Source organism: Phyllostomus discolor, chromosome 10, assembly GCF_004126475.2.
Source record: "Phyllostomus discolor isolate MPI-MPIP mPhyDis1 chromosome 10, mPhyDis1.pri.v3, whole genome shotgun sequence".
Lineage (NCBI taxonomy): Eukaryota > Metazoa > Chordata > Mammalia > Chiroptera > Phyllostomidae > Phyllostomus > Phyllostomus discolor.
Window position 1 is genome coordinate 37,212,391 of NC_040912.2, and position 14,260 is coordinate 37,226,650.

Here is a 14,260-nt window from a genome sequence, read left to right on the forward strand (position 1 = left end):
CGAAATTCCTCGGCGAGGGTTTATAGGGCTGGTTTAGCTTTTTATTTTTAATTTAGTGAACTCTGATCTTACCTGAAAAAGACTGCCTAATATGTCTAGATTTACCTAATTTTAATCCGCTAAATCTTATAAACTGAATTTTTTAACATTGTATGTTACCCAAGTCCTGCATTTTTAATAATTTTTACAAGTTTTTGAAGCAGTTAGAAAAACATGTTCTCCATTTCGACTCTCCAATGGCAAATCAAAAACAGCCATCTCTAAACACTACAGTTCTTTTTTAAGAGAAAACTGTATTTTGCCTTGAGAGCCTCTACAGAGTTGATCACTTTAAAAACTACTGTGTTCAATACCTGTCATATAAGTTTTGTGTGCTTTTTCTTCTCTCCCTTGTCTGAGATTTTTGAGTTTGAATAGTTGTGTTTCTTCTACTAGTAAGGTGTTTCAAGACTATTAGAAAATGAAGAAGAAGAATCACTATTTTCTTTCTTTGCTTTTATATTTTAGTGGTCAGAACTTTTGGGGGGCATTTCAATGAAATACCTGCATGACACATAATTATAGAATATTACAAAAGAAGACTGAAAAAGAAAATGCAGCATAGTTCTCTGATTTAATTCAGTGGGTATAATTCACTATCTTTCATTAGTTCATGTAATATATTAAAATATCCTCTTTAATATAGCATATAGAATGCCCTTTAGAAGACTCTTGAGATTCTATTCCAAGTTTTACTTACTGTTTCTCTCACACCGTGATCATAATTTCAAACTTCTAAATAGGCCATCCTGTGTTTGGATTATTCCTATTATTTATGTTTACCCATATAGGCCATCCTTGTTAAGTTCACAAAGATTCTCAAATCTATCCCTAATAATAGCTCAGTGAAGGTTGAGGCAGCACAGAGAAAAGCAGATTAGAGAGTCACTCTGAAATGTCGGTTGCTGTGATCATATCTCCGACGTTCCCTGGTGCAAATGTGTCTTTTGGCGACTTGAAGGCAAATCTCAACACAAGTCCATTTCACACCTGCTAGGTGCAGCTGTTATTCTAAATGGTATATCAGATAAAAATATGAATGGTATAGTGTAGTATGACAGGTATTATATCGAAAACACAGGAGTATTAAATTGCCCTAATCTTACTTGTTAAATTTGCCAAAAGGGTCAACTGTGTGTTTACCTTAGTGTGACAATTTCAGCTATGACAAACATTTTTACTGACTTAGATGACTATAGTTTTTAGGCCACATTTCAAAAGAACGTGGGCAGAGTTGGTTCAAGTAAAATCTCTTGAGATGAAATGTTATCGATTAAAACTATTATTGGGTAGAACTAGGGAGAGGGTGTGCAAAAGATGCTGAGCGTGGTTTCCAAGTGTCTCAGCGTTTCCGTACAAAGATGCAGCAGAGCAGCATTATGCAAAAGAAGTAAATTCTAAGCAAAGGAGAAATTATAAACTCCGACTCCAGCACTGAACTTTTTTTTTTGTAAGTACTTAAGGTGTGTGATTCTCCATTGTTTATTGATTTGCAAAGCCTGGTGTCCTTCAGCTTAAAGTTATCAGTGTGGTTACACATTTCTGAATGCACATTAACATTTTAATAGAATATAACATGTTCACAAATGTCTTAGAGATTTCACTGATTTATAAAATCTTCAGGATTTAAGGGCATAGGAGCTGATAGCCCATCATTACATTTGCCACAAGCTTCTGTTTCCCAATATACAGGGGAAAATGACGATATTTATAAAGTGCTGAGAGGTCCTCGACGAGGAGGGCAGACATAGATAAAACTGTGTCTATCAGATGAACCCAGCATAGTGACCCAAAGGTCAAAAGACACACTCAATAAAAGTTTATGTGTGACAGCTTATAGCTACTCTACATGTCTAGGTAAGATTTATAAGGACGGGAATTTGCTGGGACAGTAAAAGGAAAAGGGAATCACCAGTAAACTGCCGCATGACCCATCTGCCCATTAGTAGTTACTGTGATGGGAAGATCATAGTATTTCATAACATGCAGCCATCACTCAAATGACTCGAAAATACTATAAAGTTGCTGAAAGATTGTAAATTGTTTCATTTTTAATTTTCTTTTCTTTTATATTAATGACTTCAAAATTTTAAGAATATTGCAAACATATAAAAAGCTATAGGGAATCAGAAAGCAGGGACCCTTTGCACTCACCACCCAGACTGAACCCCTGTGGTCAGGCTTGTTTACATTTAATTTCTTTGTTACTTTCATCTGTATCTTCATGTAGAGGATGTCAAGGCTTTTGCCAATCTGACCACAAAGAAGCTGTGATAAATAGAGTGGAGACACATAGGAGTGAGGGGTGACTAAAAGCTGCTGATTCTGACATCTCAATAATAAATCTATTGTGTCAGTGAGAGGTTGTGTTCTTTAGAATTTCACAAAAATAAGCAAGGAGGTGACACTTTAATACAAAAGTAGTTAAGTCCCTTTCAGCCCTCTTCTGGGCTTAAAGTTCTCAGGGGGGATTGTGTGGATTTGCAAACAAATCCAGGGACTGAGAGCTGGTCAACAGTCAGCCGACCGACACTTCCCTGCAGGAGAAATACAACTCCTTGTGAATTGAACTTTGCCATCCAGGTCATGCTTCTGGATGTCTGTAAGAGTTACTATCCAGTCATTAAATGCTTATAATCCATTCCTGAGAGCTATTATCCCTAAAACCATACTTGTTTCCTTGCTGACAGCAGGTGGCTTTCATCTTTGACCTGGATTTTTAAAAATCTTTTTATTCCTTGAGGGGCCAGGGGATACTGCCAAATGGGTAGGCCAAATACATTAGAAAATTCTTTTGTTCAAAGGGTTGCAATTTCCATTTGTCAGGTGAAAAAATATGAGAGTATGGCATAAATTCCTTTTCTGTCCGACAGATTTGGAGCTGGTGGAATAGTTGGATTTTTTTCATGGTTTGTCTTAAATGTGGGTGGTAATTACAATTAGAAAGAGGGACAGTGTTTGAAAATGGACACTCACTGTCCATTTTATCTAATAAAATGTTAAAAGGAGAATGTGACTGCTCCTTTATAAGGTGAAGTAGTGATGTGTACATCTTTTAAAGGAATATCATTAAGTAAATATTCGGTCTATCAATTTACTCCCGTAGCAAAATAATTTGAGCAGGTTCTCTGAGCCAGGGGTGAAGCCGGAAACCAAATGTCATTCCTGGTATCATATTCATGATAGTTGATATATTTCTTTGCATATATTGAACCATCACTATTTCTGGTATTGCTGATTCTCTCAAAATATACAATTAGGCAATGAAAATTTAATAAATATCTAAGTATGTAAGGAGAATACATTAAACAAATTTAACTAGAGCTCTGCTTAGTACAACTAGAGCTCTGACAAATGAAACACATAAAGCCTAAGCCTGTGAATTTGAAAAATTATAAATCAAGGATCATGTGAGAGATAAAGAGCTATAAGGTAATAACTTACCTTGTATTTTTTAATTTGTTTAAAAAGTCTTTCTTTTTGAATAATTCTAAGGAACATGTTTTCTCACTAGAATACTGCTATACATTAACCCACAATTCATTATTGCATTAAGGGAAAGCATGAATATTTCCTCATTCATATTAACATCTGGGTATGTATTTATTAAACAATCTGAGGATATTAACATTAACAATAAAAACCATATCTAAATGAAGCTGCCTTCACACACATGCAGATAGATGACATCATCCAATAGCTAGCTGACATACAGATTATTTTTATTATTGAGCAACAATAATTAATAGAAGCACTATATACAAAATATAATTTTAAGAGCAATTATGCACATGTTTCTAGAAGGTTATTTTATAAAATATGTTATATATTTACTTTCTTAAGAGAAAACTCTTGTATCATTTCTTTGCTGGTTACTACACTTTTTAGTAATTCTTCATTGTGTACTAAATAACATAAAGATGCTTGCCTGGTAGCAAAATCTTCCTTGATCTTACCTTGATTTACTTTTATAATATTTTCCTCCACTATTTTAGTTTATCCCATTTTGTATCTAAACCAAATTTGTCCTGGTTCTTCATGTACGTTCTGAATCATTCCACCTATTGTCTCCCTCACCACTCAGCCTCCAGCACTTAGAATATTTCCTGAATTGATCTTTGCATGTCTGAACCTACCTATCATTTCAAAGACAGTATTAACTCTAACTCTTTAAATGAAGCCTGTCTTCAATTCCCACTAAAAACAAAATACAGAGGAGACTCAAATTCTTTGGCATTTATCTATAGTTTTCCTATACCTTTCTAAAGACTTTTTCAAATTTATCTTGCATTTTAGTTAATCACTAATTGTTAAACGTGTGTTTATTAAACCCTGGGCAAGCAGGATGTTAGTGGCATACCTGGAGTAGATGTCAAGTTAAAGGAAAAAAGGAGTAGATTTTCTGATGAGCATTAAAAACTATTAGAAATTCAACTAGCTGCTATTTTGCTTTTTATTATCACCATGTGTCAGCAATTCTAAACAGTAGCGGTGCCAAAATACAGCTGCCAGAAGTCTTCTATTTGTCCAAGTTCTAAGTAATTGTTGTGGTTACCATGTGTTTCTATTATGTATATATACACATATATGTATAGTCAGCCTCCAACACACATGAACTCAGTTGCATACATGTTCTAAAAGTAAGTTCATGATGACTTAGAATCATTTAAAATTTAAAACAGTGAGACATAGTGCAAACCGTGAGGTGTGATATCTTGTTTGTTAAGTGCACATTTTAGTTCATAAGTGAAATACTTTATTTAATTTGCATGTCTTTAAATTTCAAAATTATTCTTTAAAATTATTTGTTTTAAACCTAAAGAACAATTAAATAAAGTAATTATTAGTAACTATAATTATTAAGTAATAATTAAATAGATCTATTACTGAAAATAATTCAGTTGTTTAGCACATGTTTAGCCGTAAAATATGATGAGCTGTGGGTGTCATGGCATACCCTTACTATTAGGTACTGAAGCTATAAAGACTGCTAGGGTCTTGTAAGGGCCTTCATGGCCTTCTTAGCTCTGCCTCTAGTCTAAGAGTTTTCCGAAATTTGCTCTGTTGCTATCATTATATTTTCTTAAAAATTGGATGTCCATAATACCCACGTTAATACAAAAAAGGATCTTTTTCCTCTCCCCTCTTTCTTTAAGAATAGCAACGATTTATGTGACTTTCAGTTCTCCTGTTTGAAGTAGTCATTTAGATGATTTTTTCTAATTTAATTTAATTTTCAGAGATAAAAGAAGGCCTGGGAAAGCAGTTCCTAAATATTCAGACTTGGAATTTGACAGTGAACTTTTTATTAACTTCACAGAACAAAAATTAAATGAAAGATAAAACTTTTTATAGAGTTTATATTTAAAACTAAATGTATTAATAGAAATAGTGGCCCCAAATTAATTTTTAAATAGTCTCATTTTATTTATCATAAGCATCGCAGATCTAGTTGATTCAAACAAAAAATCATATTAATTTAATGTTTACAGGGATATATTAAATTAAAAATAAAGAATATGTCTTTTCTGATAAGTTGTATAATAGTGTAATCATGTTAGTTGAATGACAGAAGAAACTGTAAAAATTACTAAAGGCAGGCAAGATTCAATAATGAAAAGTGACAAATGCAGGCTTATAATTCCGAATGCAGTTTTTCAGTAACTATCAAATAGAGATAGGGAACTATTAAAATAGTCAATGTAAGGAAATAGAAGAAAACAACAGAAAAATGAAAAATAAGAGGTCTCTAACAGAAGATTCAAGAAGTAAAAGGGGATCAAACTTGAACTAGGAATGCTAAATGAAGCCTACAAGGAAGCACATTATCAGGCCCGGAGAAATGAAGGGAAAGTAGAAACAGTCTACTGAAAATCTGTAGAGAAGAGACAGAAGGATGACTGACACCTCCAAAGAAGATTCCTGTGAGAAAGAACCTGTGATTCTAGAAAGGGAAGTGAAAGCTGCCCTGAAAATATTGGGAAGAAATAAATCACCAGGGCTAGGTGGGATATGATAGAATTATTTCAAGCCACACAAACTGAATTTGTTAAAATCCTAACAAAACAATGTCAAGAAATATGGAAAACAAAGCAATGATCTACAGACTAGAAATGTTCAATATACACGCAATCTTCAAGAAAAGAGATGCCAAGGAGTGCAGTAACTACTGGACCATTGCTCTAACTTCCACAGAAGTAAAGTGATGCTTAAGGTGGTGCAACAAAGGCTTCTGCCTTCTAGGAAATGCCGGATGTTCAAGCTGGATTCAGAAAAGGAAGGGGCACTTGAATTGCGTGCATTTTTTTCGATGCTGGTGGGCTCCAACGGATTTCAGAAGGTTAGTCAGTCTATGTTGTATAGGCTACAGTAAAGCCTTTGTCTGCATCAATCATGAAAAGCTCTGGGTTGCTCTAAAAGGAATGGATGTGTCTCAGCTTTTGATCATCCTGACGTGTAAGCTGTATTGTGGACAGCAAGCCACTGTCAGGACAGAATAAGGAAAGACTGAACAGTTTCCTATGGGCAAAGGTGTCAGATAAGGATACATTTTATCTCTGTATTTGTTTAATCTGTATGGAGAACATATAAGAAAAACTGGGCTATACTCAGAGGAAGAAGGAGTGAAAATTGGAAAAAAATATCAATAATTACAGATATGCAGAGCACACCATCTTACTGGACTGAAAAGTTGGAATGATTTGAAATGACTTCTGACGAAAGTGAAAGGAGAAAGTGCCAAAGCAGGACTGTATTTGAACATCAAGAAAACAAAAATCTGACTAGAGAAGAAACACACAATGTCAACATAGGCAATGAAGAAACTGAAGTTGTTAAAGGTTTGCTTACCTTGGTCAGTCATGAATTTAAATGGAGACTGTAACCAAGAAATCAAGAGAAGCCTGAGACTTGGAAGGACAGCAATAGAGGAATTAGGAAAGATTAAGAAAAAATGTGTCAATAGAGACCAAGGCTAAGATCATCCACACCCTTGTTTTTCCAGTTACTATGTACGGATGCAAAAGTTGGATGAAGAAGGCTAATAGGAAAAAAACAATGCATTTGAAATATGGTTGATGTGGAGTTTTGTGGACAGCTGGAACTGCCAGACAAATATGTGGGTCCTAGAGAAAGTTAAGTCTGAAACATCACTGGAGGCAAAACCAGCAACGTTGAAATCGTCCTACTTTGGGCTCATCATGAGAAGGTGGGGTTGTTTGGTGAAGACAGTGATAATGGGGAAATAGACGGCAGCAGGAAAAGAGGAAGACCAAATGCGAGATGGATTGACTTCATAAAAGAAACCATAGCCTGCAGGAGCTAAGCAGGGCTGCGGAGGGCAGGGCTTCGTGGTCAATGCTCATTCATAGGGTCTCCAGGAGTTGGAGTCAACTCAATGGCATGTGGCATACATAATAACCCTGCTCATTCAGTTTAATTGATTAAAATGCTTATGTTTTACTAATTATCTAAAGAAACTTTTAATGAAATATTTCAGAATAAAATAAAATATGGAAAAACAAGATTGCTTTTGTATGTATGTTACAATATGTATATACATTTATGTTGCCTTGGAGTTTAGTTAGTAGGGCACTAAATTTGGGAAACTTTTTATATTTCTAAGGATGTAAATAGTCTCCAAATCATATGCAAAATATACAAGTCAGTGCTAGCATTTATACAAGTTCAATATGCTAACCATTTCACATATATCTTTCATTTAGTCATCAAAATAATCACATTTCAAAGCATTAGTCATATTTTATCTATGAGAAAACAGAGAATTGGAGGAGTACATAGCTTTTTGTAGGCCATTGAGCAAAAATTGGCTGAGATAGGAGTTGATTCCAAGCTGCCTTATTTACTGCTTGTAGCTTTACACGCAGATACTTATTCAGTAGAGGCATGCCACTTACATTGCATTCCTTTAGCCATAAGAAAAACATTTAACGTTGAGGGACAAAACCATCTTTCTTTCATTTCAAAGTTCAAAGACTAAAATATGTAGGCTCTCTGTCTTTGTAAGCAATGATATTTGTAAGACACTGTTGGTAATCACCACCAATTTCATTTGGTGATAGATCCTGAAGGTAAATCTGTATCTTTATTTCCTTTTTTTCTTCCCCCAGAATGATGTAGGAGGACAACGCAGCCTGATAAACAAATGGACGACTTTTCTTAAGGCCAGACTGATTTGCTCAATTCCTGGAAGCGATGGGGCAGATACTCATTTTGATGAGCTTCGTAAGTCACATGTTTTATTTTTCTTAAAAAAGAAGTCTTACTGCCTTATTAATATAGTATTTTTTAATTTTGGCCCCCAATGCTCACTTATGTAGCCCAGTAAAACTTACAGGAGTGGTTTTCACTACATTAGCACACACAAAGAACGCGGAGGTGCTCTAGGTCTGGGTGCCCACTGGATGAAGCAACTGTTCTTTGTCAGCACCCTCCAAGTTAAGAGAGAAACAAACTACAGCAAGAGACTGAAAAATAGGAGCTCTGAGACGACAATGCCATCCCTTCTCCATGTAGTCTTTTACTTTGAAAGGAGCTCTATGTGTGGGTAGCAGGACCTTGGGTTCCTTATTCTGTGGATGCCCCCTGCTGGAGAGCTCGGGAGATCTGGTGAAGTCTGTCCCTCCAACTTGTTAACAAAAATACATACTCAGAGAATCATAATATAGTTTCTTTCCTTCATTCTCCCTCTTTATTCTTCTCAAGGCTAATTCTAGAGGGAACTTTTTCAGTTTCATATATCTTCTTGAACTTGTCTTTGTGGGCAATGTAAAAATGATTGTATCATTGATAATATTGTCAGTATTGTATTTTATAGTATTAATATCTATTCAGTATACATGGATGAATATAAGCATGCTCACATCTTAAATAATATTTTAAAAATATTATTTACACACATTTTAGTGTCAATGCTGTACAAGAAATCACACAAGTAGTGCTGCACAAGTACTTGTATAGCTATTTTCATACTTTTACCAAAAAGGTAACTGAATTACTAATCAGTTGACAGAATTGCAGGACAACACTGTTTTATGCTGGTGGATAAAAATCACCTATATTTTTAATTTCTATTCTATGTGAAATCACATACTCCTAATTGGAAATAGTCATGGAGGTTATCAAGCAAACTGTTCCATTTATAGGTGATTGAAGTAAACATCTAAGAGGTTAAATGTCCAACTCCATATCACATAGCTAGTAAGATAATCAGTCTTTTACCCTTAATTTATTTTGTAGTGATGTAATGGCTTTCACTGTTATCTTCATTTTGTATACTGTTTAGAGTCTCAGAAATATTGGATTATTAAAGGAAAAAAACAAACATGTAAACTCAAAAAAATAAAACTATAATGAATCATTATTTTTCCCATTAACAGAAGATATTTACTTACTCCCCACAAGAGATGAAAGAAATCCTGTTGTATATGGAGTCTTTACCACAACCAGGTAAGTTAAAAAATACTTATAATTCTTTTAGAGAATTGTTTTATATAAGTAAGAAAATACTGTATATGTTCTTTTGTCCCTTCCTTTTATGTGAAAAAATACACAATTTTTCTTCTTCACCTAGTGTTTCCTAGAAATTTTTTAATATCAATGCGTATCATGTCTCTTTGTTCTTTTTATACCAGCAGATTATCCCCTATGCCATTTGCCACAAATTATTTCAACAGTCCCCTGTACAAAGACATTTCCATCATTTCCAGTTCTTTGCTGGTACACACAATGCCTCGGTGACTGACCTTATATACACACGCTACTTACTGCATGAGCAGGTGCAGCCGTGTAGTTATTATAGTTAACGTCTCAGACTAAAATTACTGGGTACAAAGGCATATGCATATACTGATCATAATAAGTATATCAAGTTGCATGACATGGAGGTAGTACTAAAGAAATGCACGCCTCTGTCTTTGGCTAAACTGTAATCAGGGGATGGGACACTCTTGACTCAAAATGTCATCACATGCTATTTTATTTGTGCTTCCTCATTATCTTATGAAGATGGGAGTTTGGCTACTCTTATTACTGTATCACCACTGCTCTACTAATATAGGCAAAGGAAGTTTGTATACTTGTCATAGAAAGAGAAACCAGTTAGTAAAACTGGAACTAGAACTAAATGTGCTTTCTTAATTTTTATCCCTGTATCCTCTCCTTCTTTCTGCACAACACTGTTCTGTACTTGTCATTGAATCTCTTGTGACTTCCCTGAAAGTGCTCCTTGCATTTATGGAGCTTTCTTAAAGAATATATGGATCTGACTTAATTGTACTTAACATTAATTTTACTTAATTCAGTAACTTACATTGGACCATGCCCAAAGTGCACTTTTATTCCTGTTACATATTATTGCCTATAGTACATCTTTTGAAATACTTGGCACTTTTTTCACAGCTCTCTTATCAATTTTTATCAATGTATATTAATATTAGTATTAGAAATATTTGCAGTGTTGCTATTGGTATTAGAGAAATGGTTTTACTTCCTCCTTTTGATTAAATTATTAAGTACTTTTTAGAAGCAAATTATAATTTCATTTCTGTGACATTACCCTCATATATATATATATATATATATATATATATATATTATACTTACATGCAAACTCAAATGTACTGTTGGTTGAGAATATATCATGAAACAAAATGCTAGTTGGTTCATTATAAGAGAGAACATGTGAACATTTAAATATGAAAATAAAGAAGATAACCTAAAACACTGCTACTTTGGCTCCATTTTTTTCTGCTAATTCATGTCTGAACTAAACGTCTACAAGGTGCAGGAAGAGCAAGTGCCTGTGGTTACTCAAGTTAAGTATCTCAACCCTACTCTCCTGGCATCTGTCCATTCACAGAACTTCCTTTAAAGTCACTGTGTGTTCCACGCACGAGGCATAGATATGTGCCAGAGAGATGTAGCCCCAAGATAGTTCTTTTTTTCCCTACCATTTTCCTGCCCACACAGAGCGTGAAGTTACAAGTCAGCTCCTTCTTAGTGTATTTTATTGTCTTATTTGTAATGCCACCCTGAGCACTGAGGTAATGTTGGGATGTATGTCAGTCTTTGTGTAATGAGAATGTGTAATTAATCTGCAATAATAGCAATGTCATTAAGCATGATGTATCATTCTTTAAAAAATCATAGACAGGTCATGGGATTTTTATGGGAACATCACCTCCCTTCCTAGCAGCTCATTTTCTCCCAGATGCCTGTTTACTGTCAGCTCCCAATGTTTCCAATGAACGTCATTCCAAGAATATTAATGAGTAACTTACTCCTTCTAAGAGAATCTTTAGCTCATTTGTGTAGCACTGAGATGATATGTCTCCCAGATCATAAAGGGTGACCTTGTTTTTAAGAACAGAAATCACCAAAAGTTTTAGGCCCAGAGAAAATGTATTTTATTTTCCAGAAATAAAACAAAAATGGAACATCTGATGGCCATGTTCACAGCTTTCATCATCAGTTGGCAAAGCTTAATCGAATTCCCATGGAGCGTTTCTGCCTCTTAATTATATGTGCGTCAATCCTGTGTAATTAGTATTAATTTTAAACATCAGATAAGTTACATAAGTGTACTCAAATTCAAGAAAGAGCAAACAAGATTTTTTCAACATTTTTAAATTAATAAAAACTGTATGAGGAAATTAATAGCCAGTATTTATGGTCATTCATCACTTTAAGAAAATGGGCACATAATTATTAATCACATGTCTAAATTATTCCATTTTTTAAAGAAAAGTAGATAATGTACTTTTTATTTTGTAAGTTCTTTAGAGGCATTATGTTATAATAACTTCAAATAAAATTCAAGAGCCTGTGGGTAAACATCTCTTTTCTACATATTTCTTTTCATCCTCCAGTTTTTCTAGGCAATTCTTATTTATTCGTCAGGTGTCAATTTAGACACCAGCTAGTTTCTGCAAACTTACCAGTCGCAGTATTGGGTACCCATTAGTATATTATAATTGCCTGTAATGTAACTGTTAATATACTCTATTCAGGATTACTTGACTATAAGCTCCTTGGCACACACGTACATTTTTTCTGCAGCAGCTATTATATTTGTGCTCAGTAAGTGTCCAATAAATGAACCAATGAAGGACTGAATTATGTTGCTTTCTTCCAGCTCAATCTTCAAAGGCTCTGCTGTCTGTGTGTACAGCATGGCTGACATCAGAGCAGTTTTTAACGGCCCATACGCTCATAAGGAGAGCGTGGACCATCGCTGGGTGCAGTACGATGGAAGGATTCCTTATCCCCGGCCTGGCACTGTATGTATCTGACTTCATAATCAAACAGTTTTCTGAAGTCCATATTCTCTTTCTGAATCTACTGTAATAAACTATGTTCTTCACCACAGCAAAAAGTACTGCATTTTTTAAAACTGTTATTTATTTATGGTGATGTTTTAGCATTTTCATCCTTCACTGGAGCTGAACATTTTTTTTTTAGTATTACAGCAAACAGTGGACTATTGTAAAGTGCAGGCTATGCTAAGAATATAGTTTTTAACCCTCAATAAATCTATAGAATCATCAAAATGATTTAGTATTTAGAATGACAAATATTCTAAATAAGAGGGAAATGCCAAACAAGTATTTATTCCCCACATAGAGCTATTTATATAGCTAGAGTTCCAGCTTCTACTTATATAAGACATTAATTATAAGGATTCACTTAAATTATCTTTCTTGTTACAATTTATCTTATTTTTTATTATGCTGCACTTTGGAATAACATGCATATTTTAGATGGGGAAAAGACCTAAATCAAGGGTGCCAACCTGCAGGCATGGACCACATGCAGCCCAGGATGGCTATGAATGCAGCCTAACACAAAATCATAAATTTATTTAAAACATTATGAGTTTTTTTGTGATTATGTGTGATTATGTGCTGCAATGTATTTAATGTATGGCCCAAGACAACTCTTCTTCTTCCAGTGTGGCCCAATGATGCCAAAAGGTTGGATACCCTTGGTAGGTCCTAAAGAATCCTATGTCCAAAATTTCATTTAAATGTAAATCATGATTAAAACACAGATGAAACAAGAAATATGTTTTAGAGTTTATGAATCTGTTTTAAAAAAGAACTGCAGTTTAAAAATCAGTGTGTATATTTTAAGTGGAAGACTTCCACTTTGTTTTGTCGATGTGATTAAAACAGTTTAAGTTTTTAATAAAGTATTTTAGGATTGGTAATTGAACCAGTATTATATTGTTCAAATTTAATATATATTAAATACTAAATATTATATTAAACTGATAAAAGGAAAAATGCCTTTTTTATTTAAGATTCAGTGTGAATATTTTTATCAAGAGGCCTGAAATAGTCATCAAAATCTGAGAAAAATTATTGACTTAACCTGTCTAATTCTACAAAACTTTGCCTTTTCATATGTTCATTCCTAAAAGGGAAACAGCTGGTAGCCAGGCTTTCTTAATTCTCTTTTCATCTTCCTGCTATATAACCCAATTAAATTTGGGAAACACACTTTACAACCATGTCTACTTCCTCCATCATGATCCCTCAATATAAATATGTTCCAGAGATGTTTCTGGACTAATTACAAGGTAATCACAACTTTTGTGGGAATACTTTTTTTTTTTGCAAATAATGTTACGATATTCATGATTTCCTTTATTTTCTTTGTACATCCAAGCTGTACTTGATTGTCTTGTTTTTATATTTAACAGTAACATAGAGGGTGGATACTCTTCTATAGCTTTTACAAATCTTAATTTTCATAATGACTCTATGAGGTAAGTGCCATTATTATTAATGCTGTTTTATGGATGAGGAGTCTCAGGCACAAATAGGTACAGTAACTTGCTCAAGATGGCAAAGCTAGAGAATGGTGCAGCTGAGCTGTAAACCCAGATACTGAGGAAGCAGAGTCCAAGCTCATAGTCCTTGGACTAAGATTCTACAGTAAAAACTTTTGATGTTAAAATATATTTATTTTCCTTTTCCATGGAAAGTCTTTTACTAAATATTCATTACACACACACAAACATATATAATGAATGTGTTATATATAATTTTATTATATACAATATACATTGTATATAATAAATATATTAGTACATGTATTTTATATAATAATATATAGTATATTTCTAGCCCTGGCTGGCGTAGCTCAGTGGATTGAGCGCGGGCTGGGAACTAAAATGTCCCAGGTTCAATTCCCAGCC

General features: G+C 34.2%; 1 protein-coding gene across 1 annotated transcript in view; it reads left to right on the forward strand.

The window, feature by feature from the left end:
• SEMA3D (semaphorin 3D) overlaps positions 1 to 14,260 on the forward strand; it is a 193,897-nt gene that overhangs the window by 144,018 nt on the left and 35,619 nt on the right. The window contains exons 9-11 of the mRNA XM_028525669.2: positions 8,169 to 8,283; positions 9,438 to 9,507; positions 12,194 to 12,338. Coding sequence (XP_028381470.1) covers positions 8,169 to 8,283; positions 9,438 to 9,507; positions 12,194 to 12,338 — 330 coding nt within the window. The remainder of the gene's footprint in view (positions 1 to 8,168; positions 8,284 to 9,437; positions 9,508 to 12,193; positions 12,339 to 14,260) is intronic.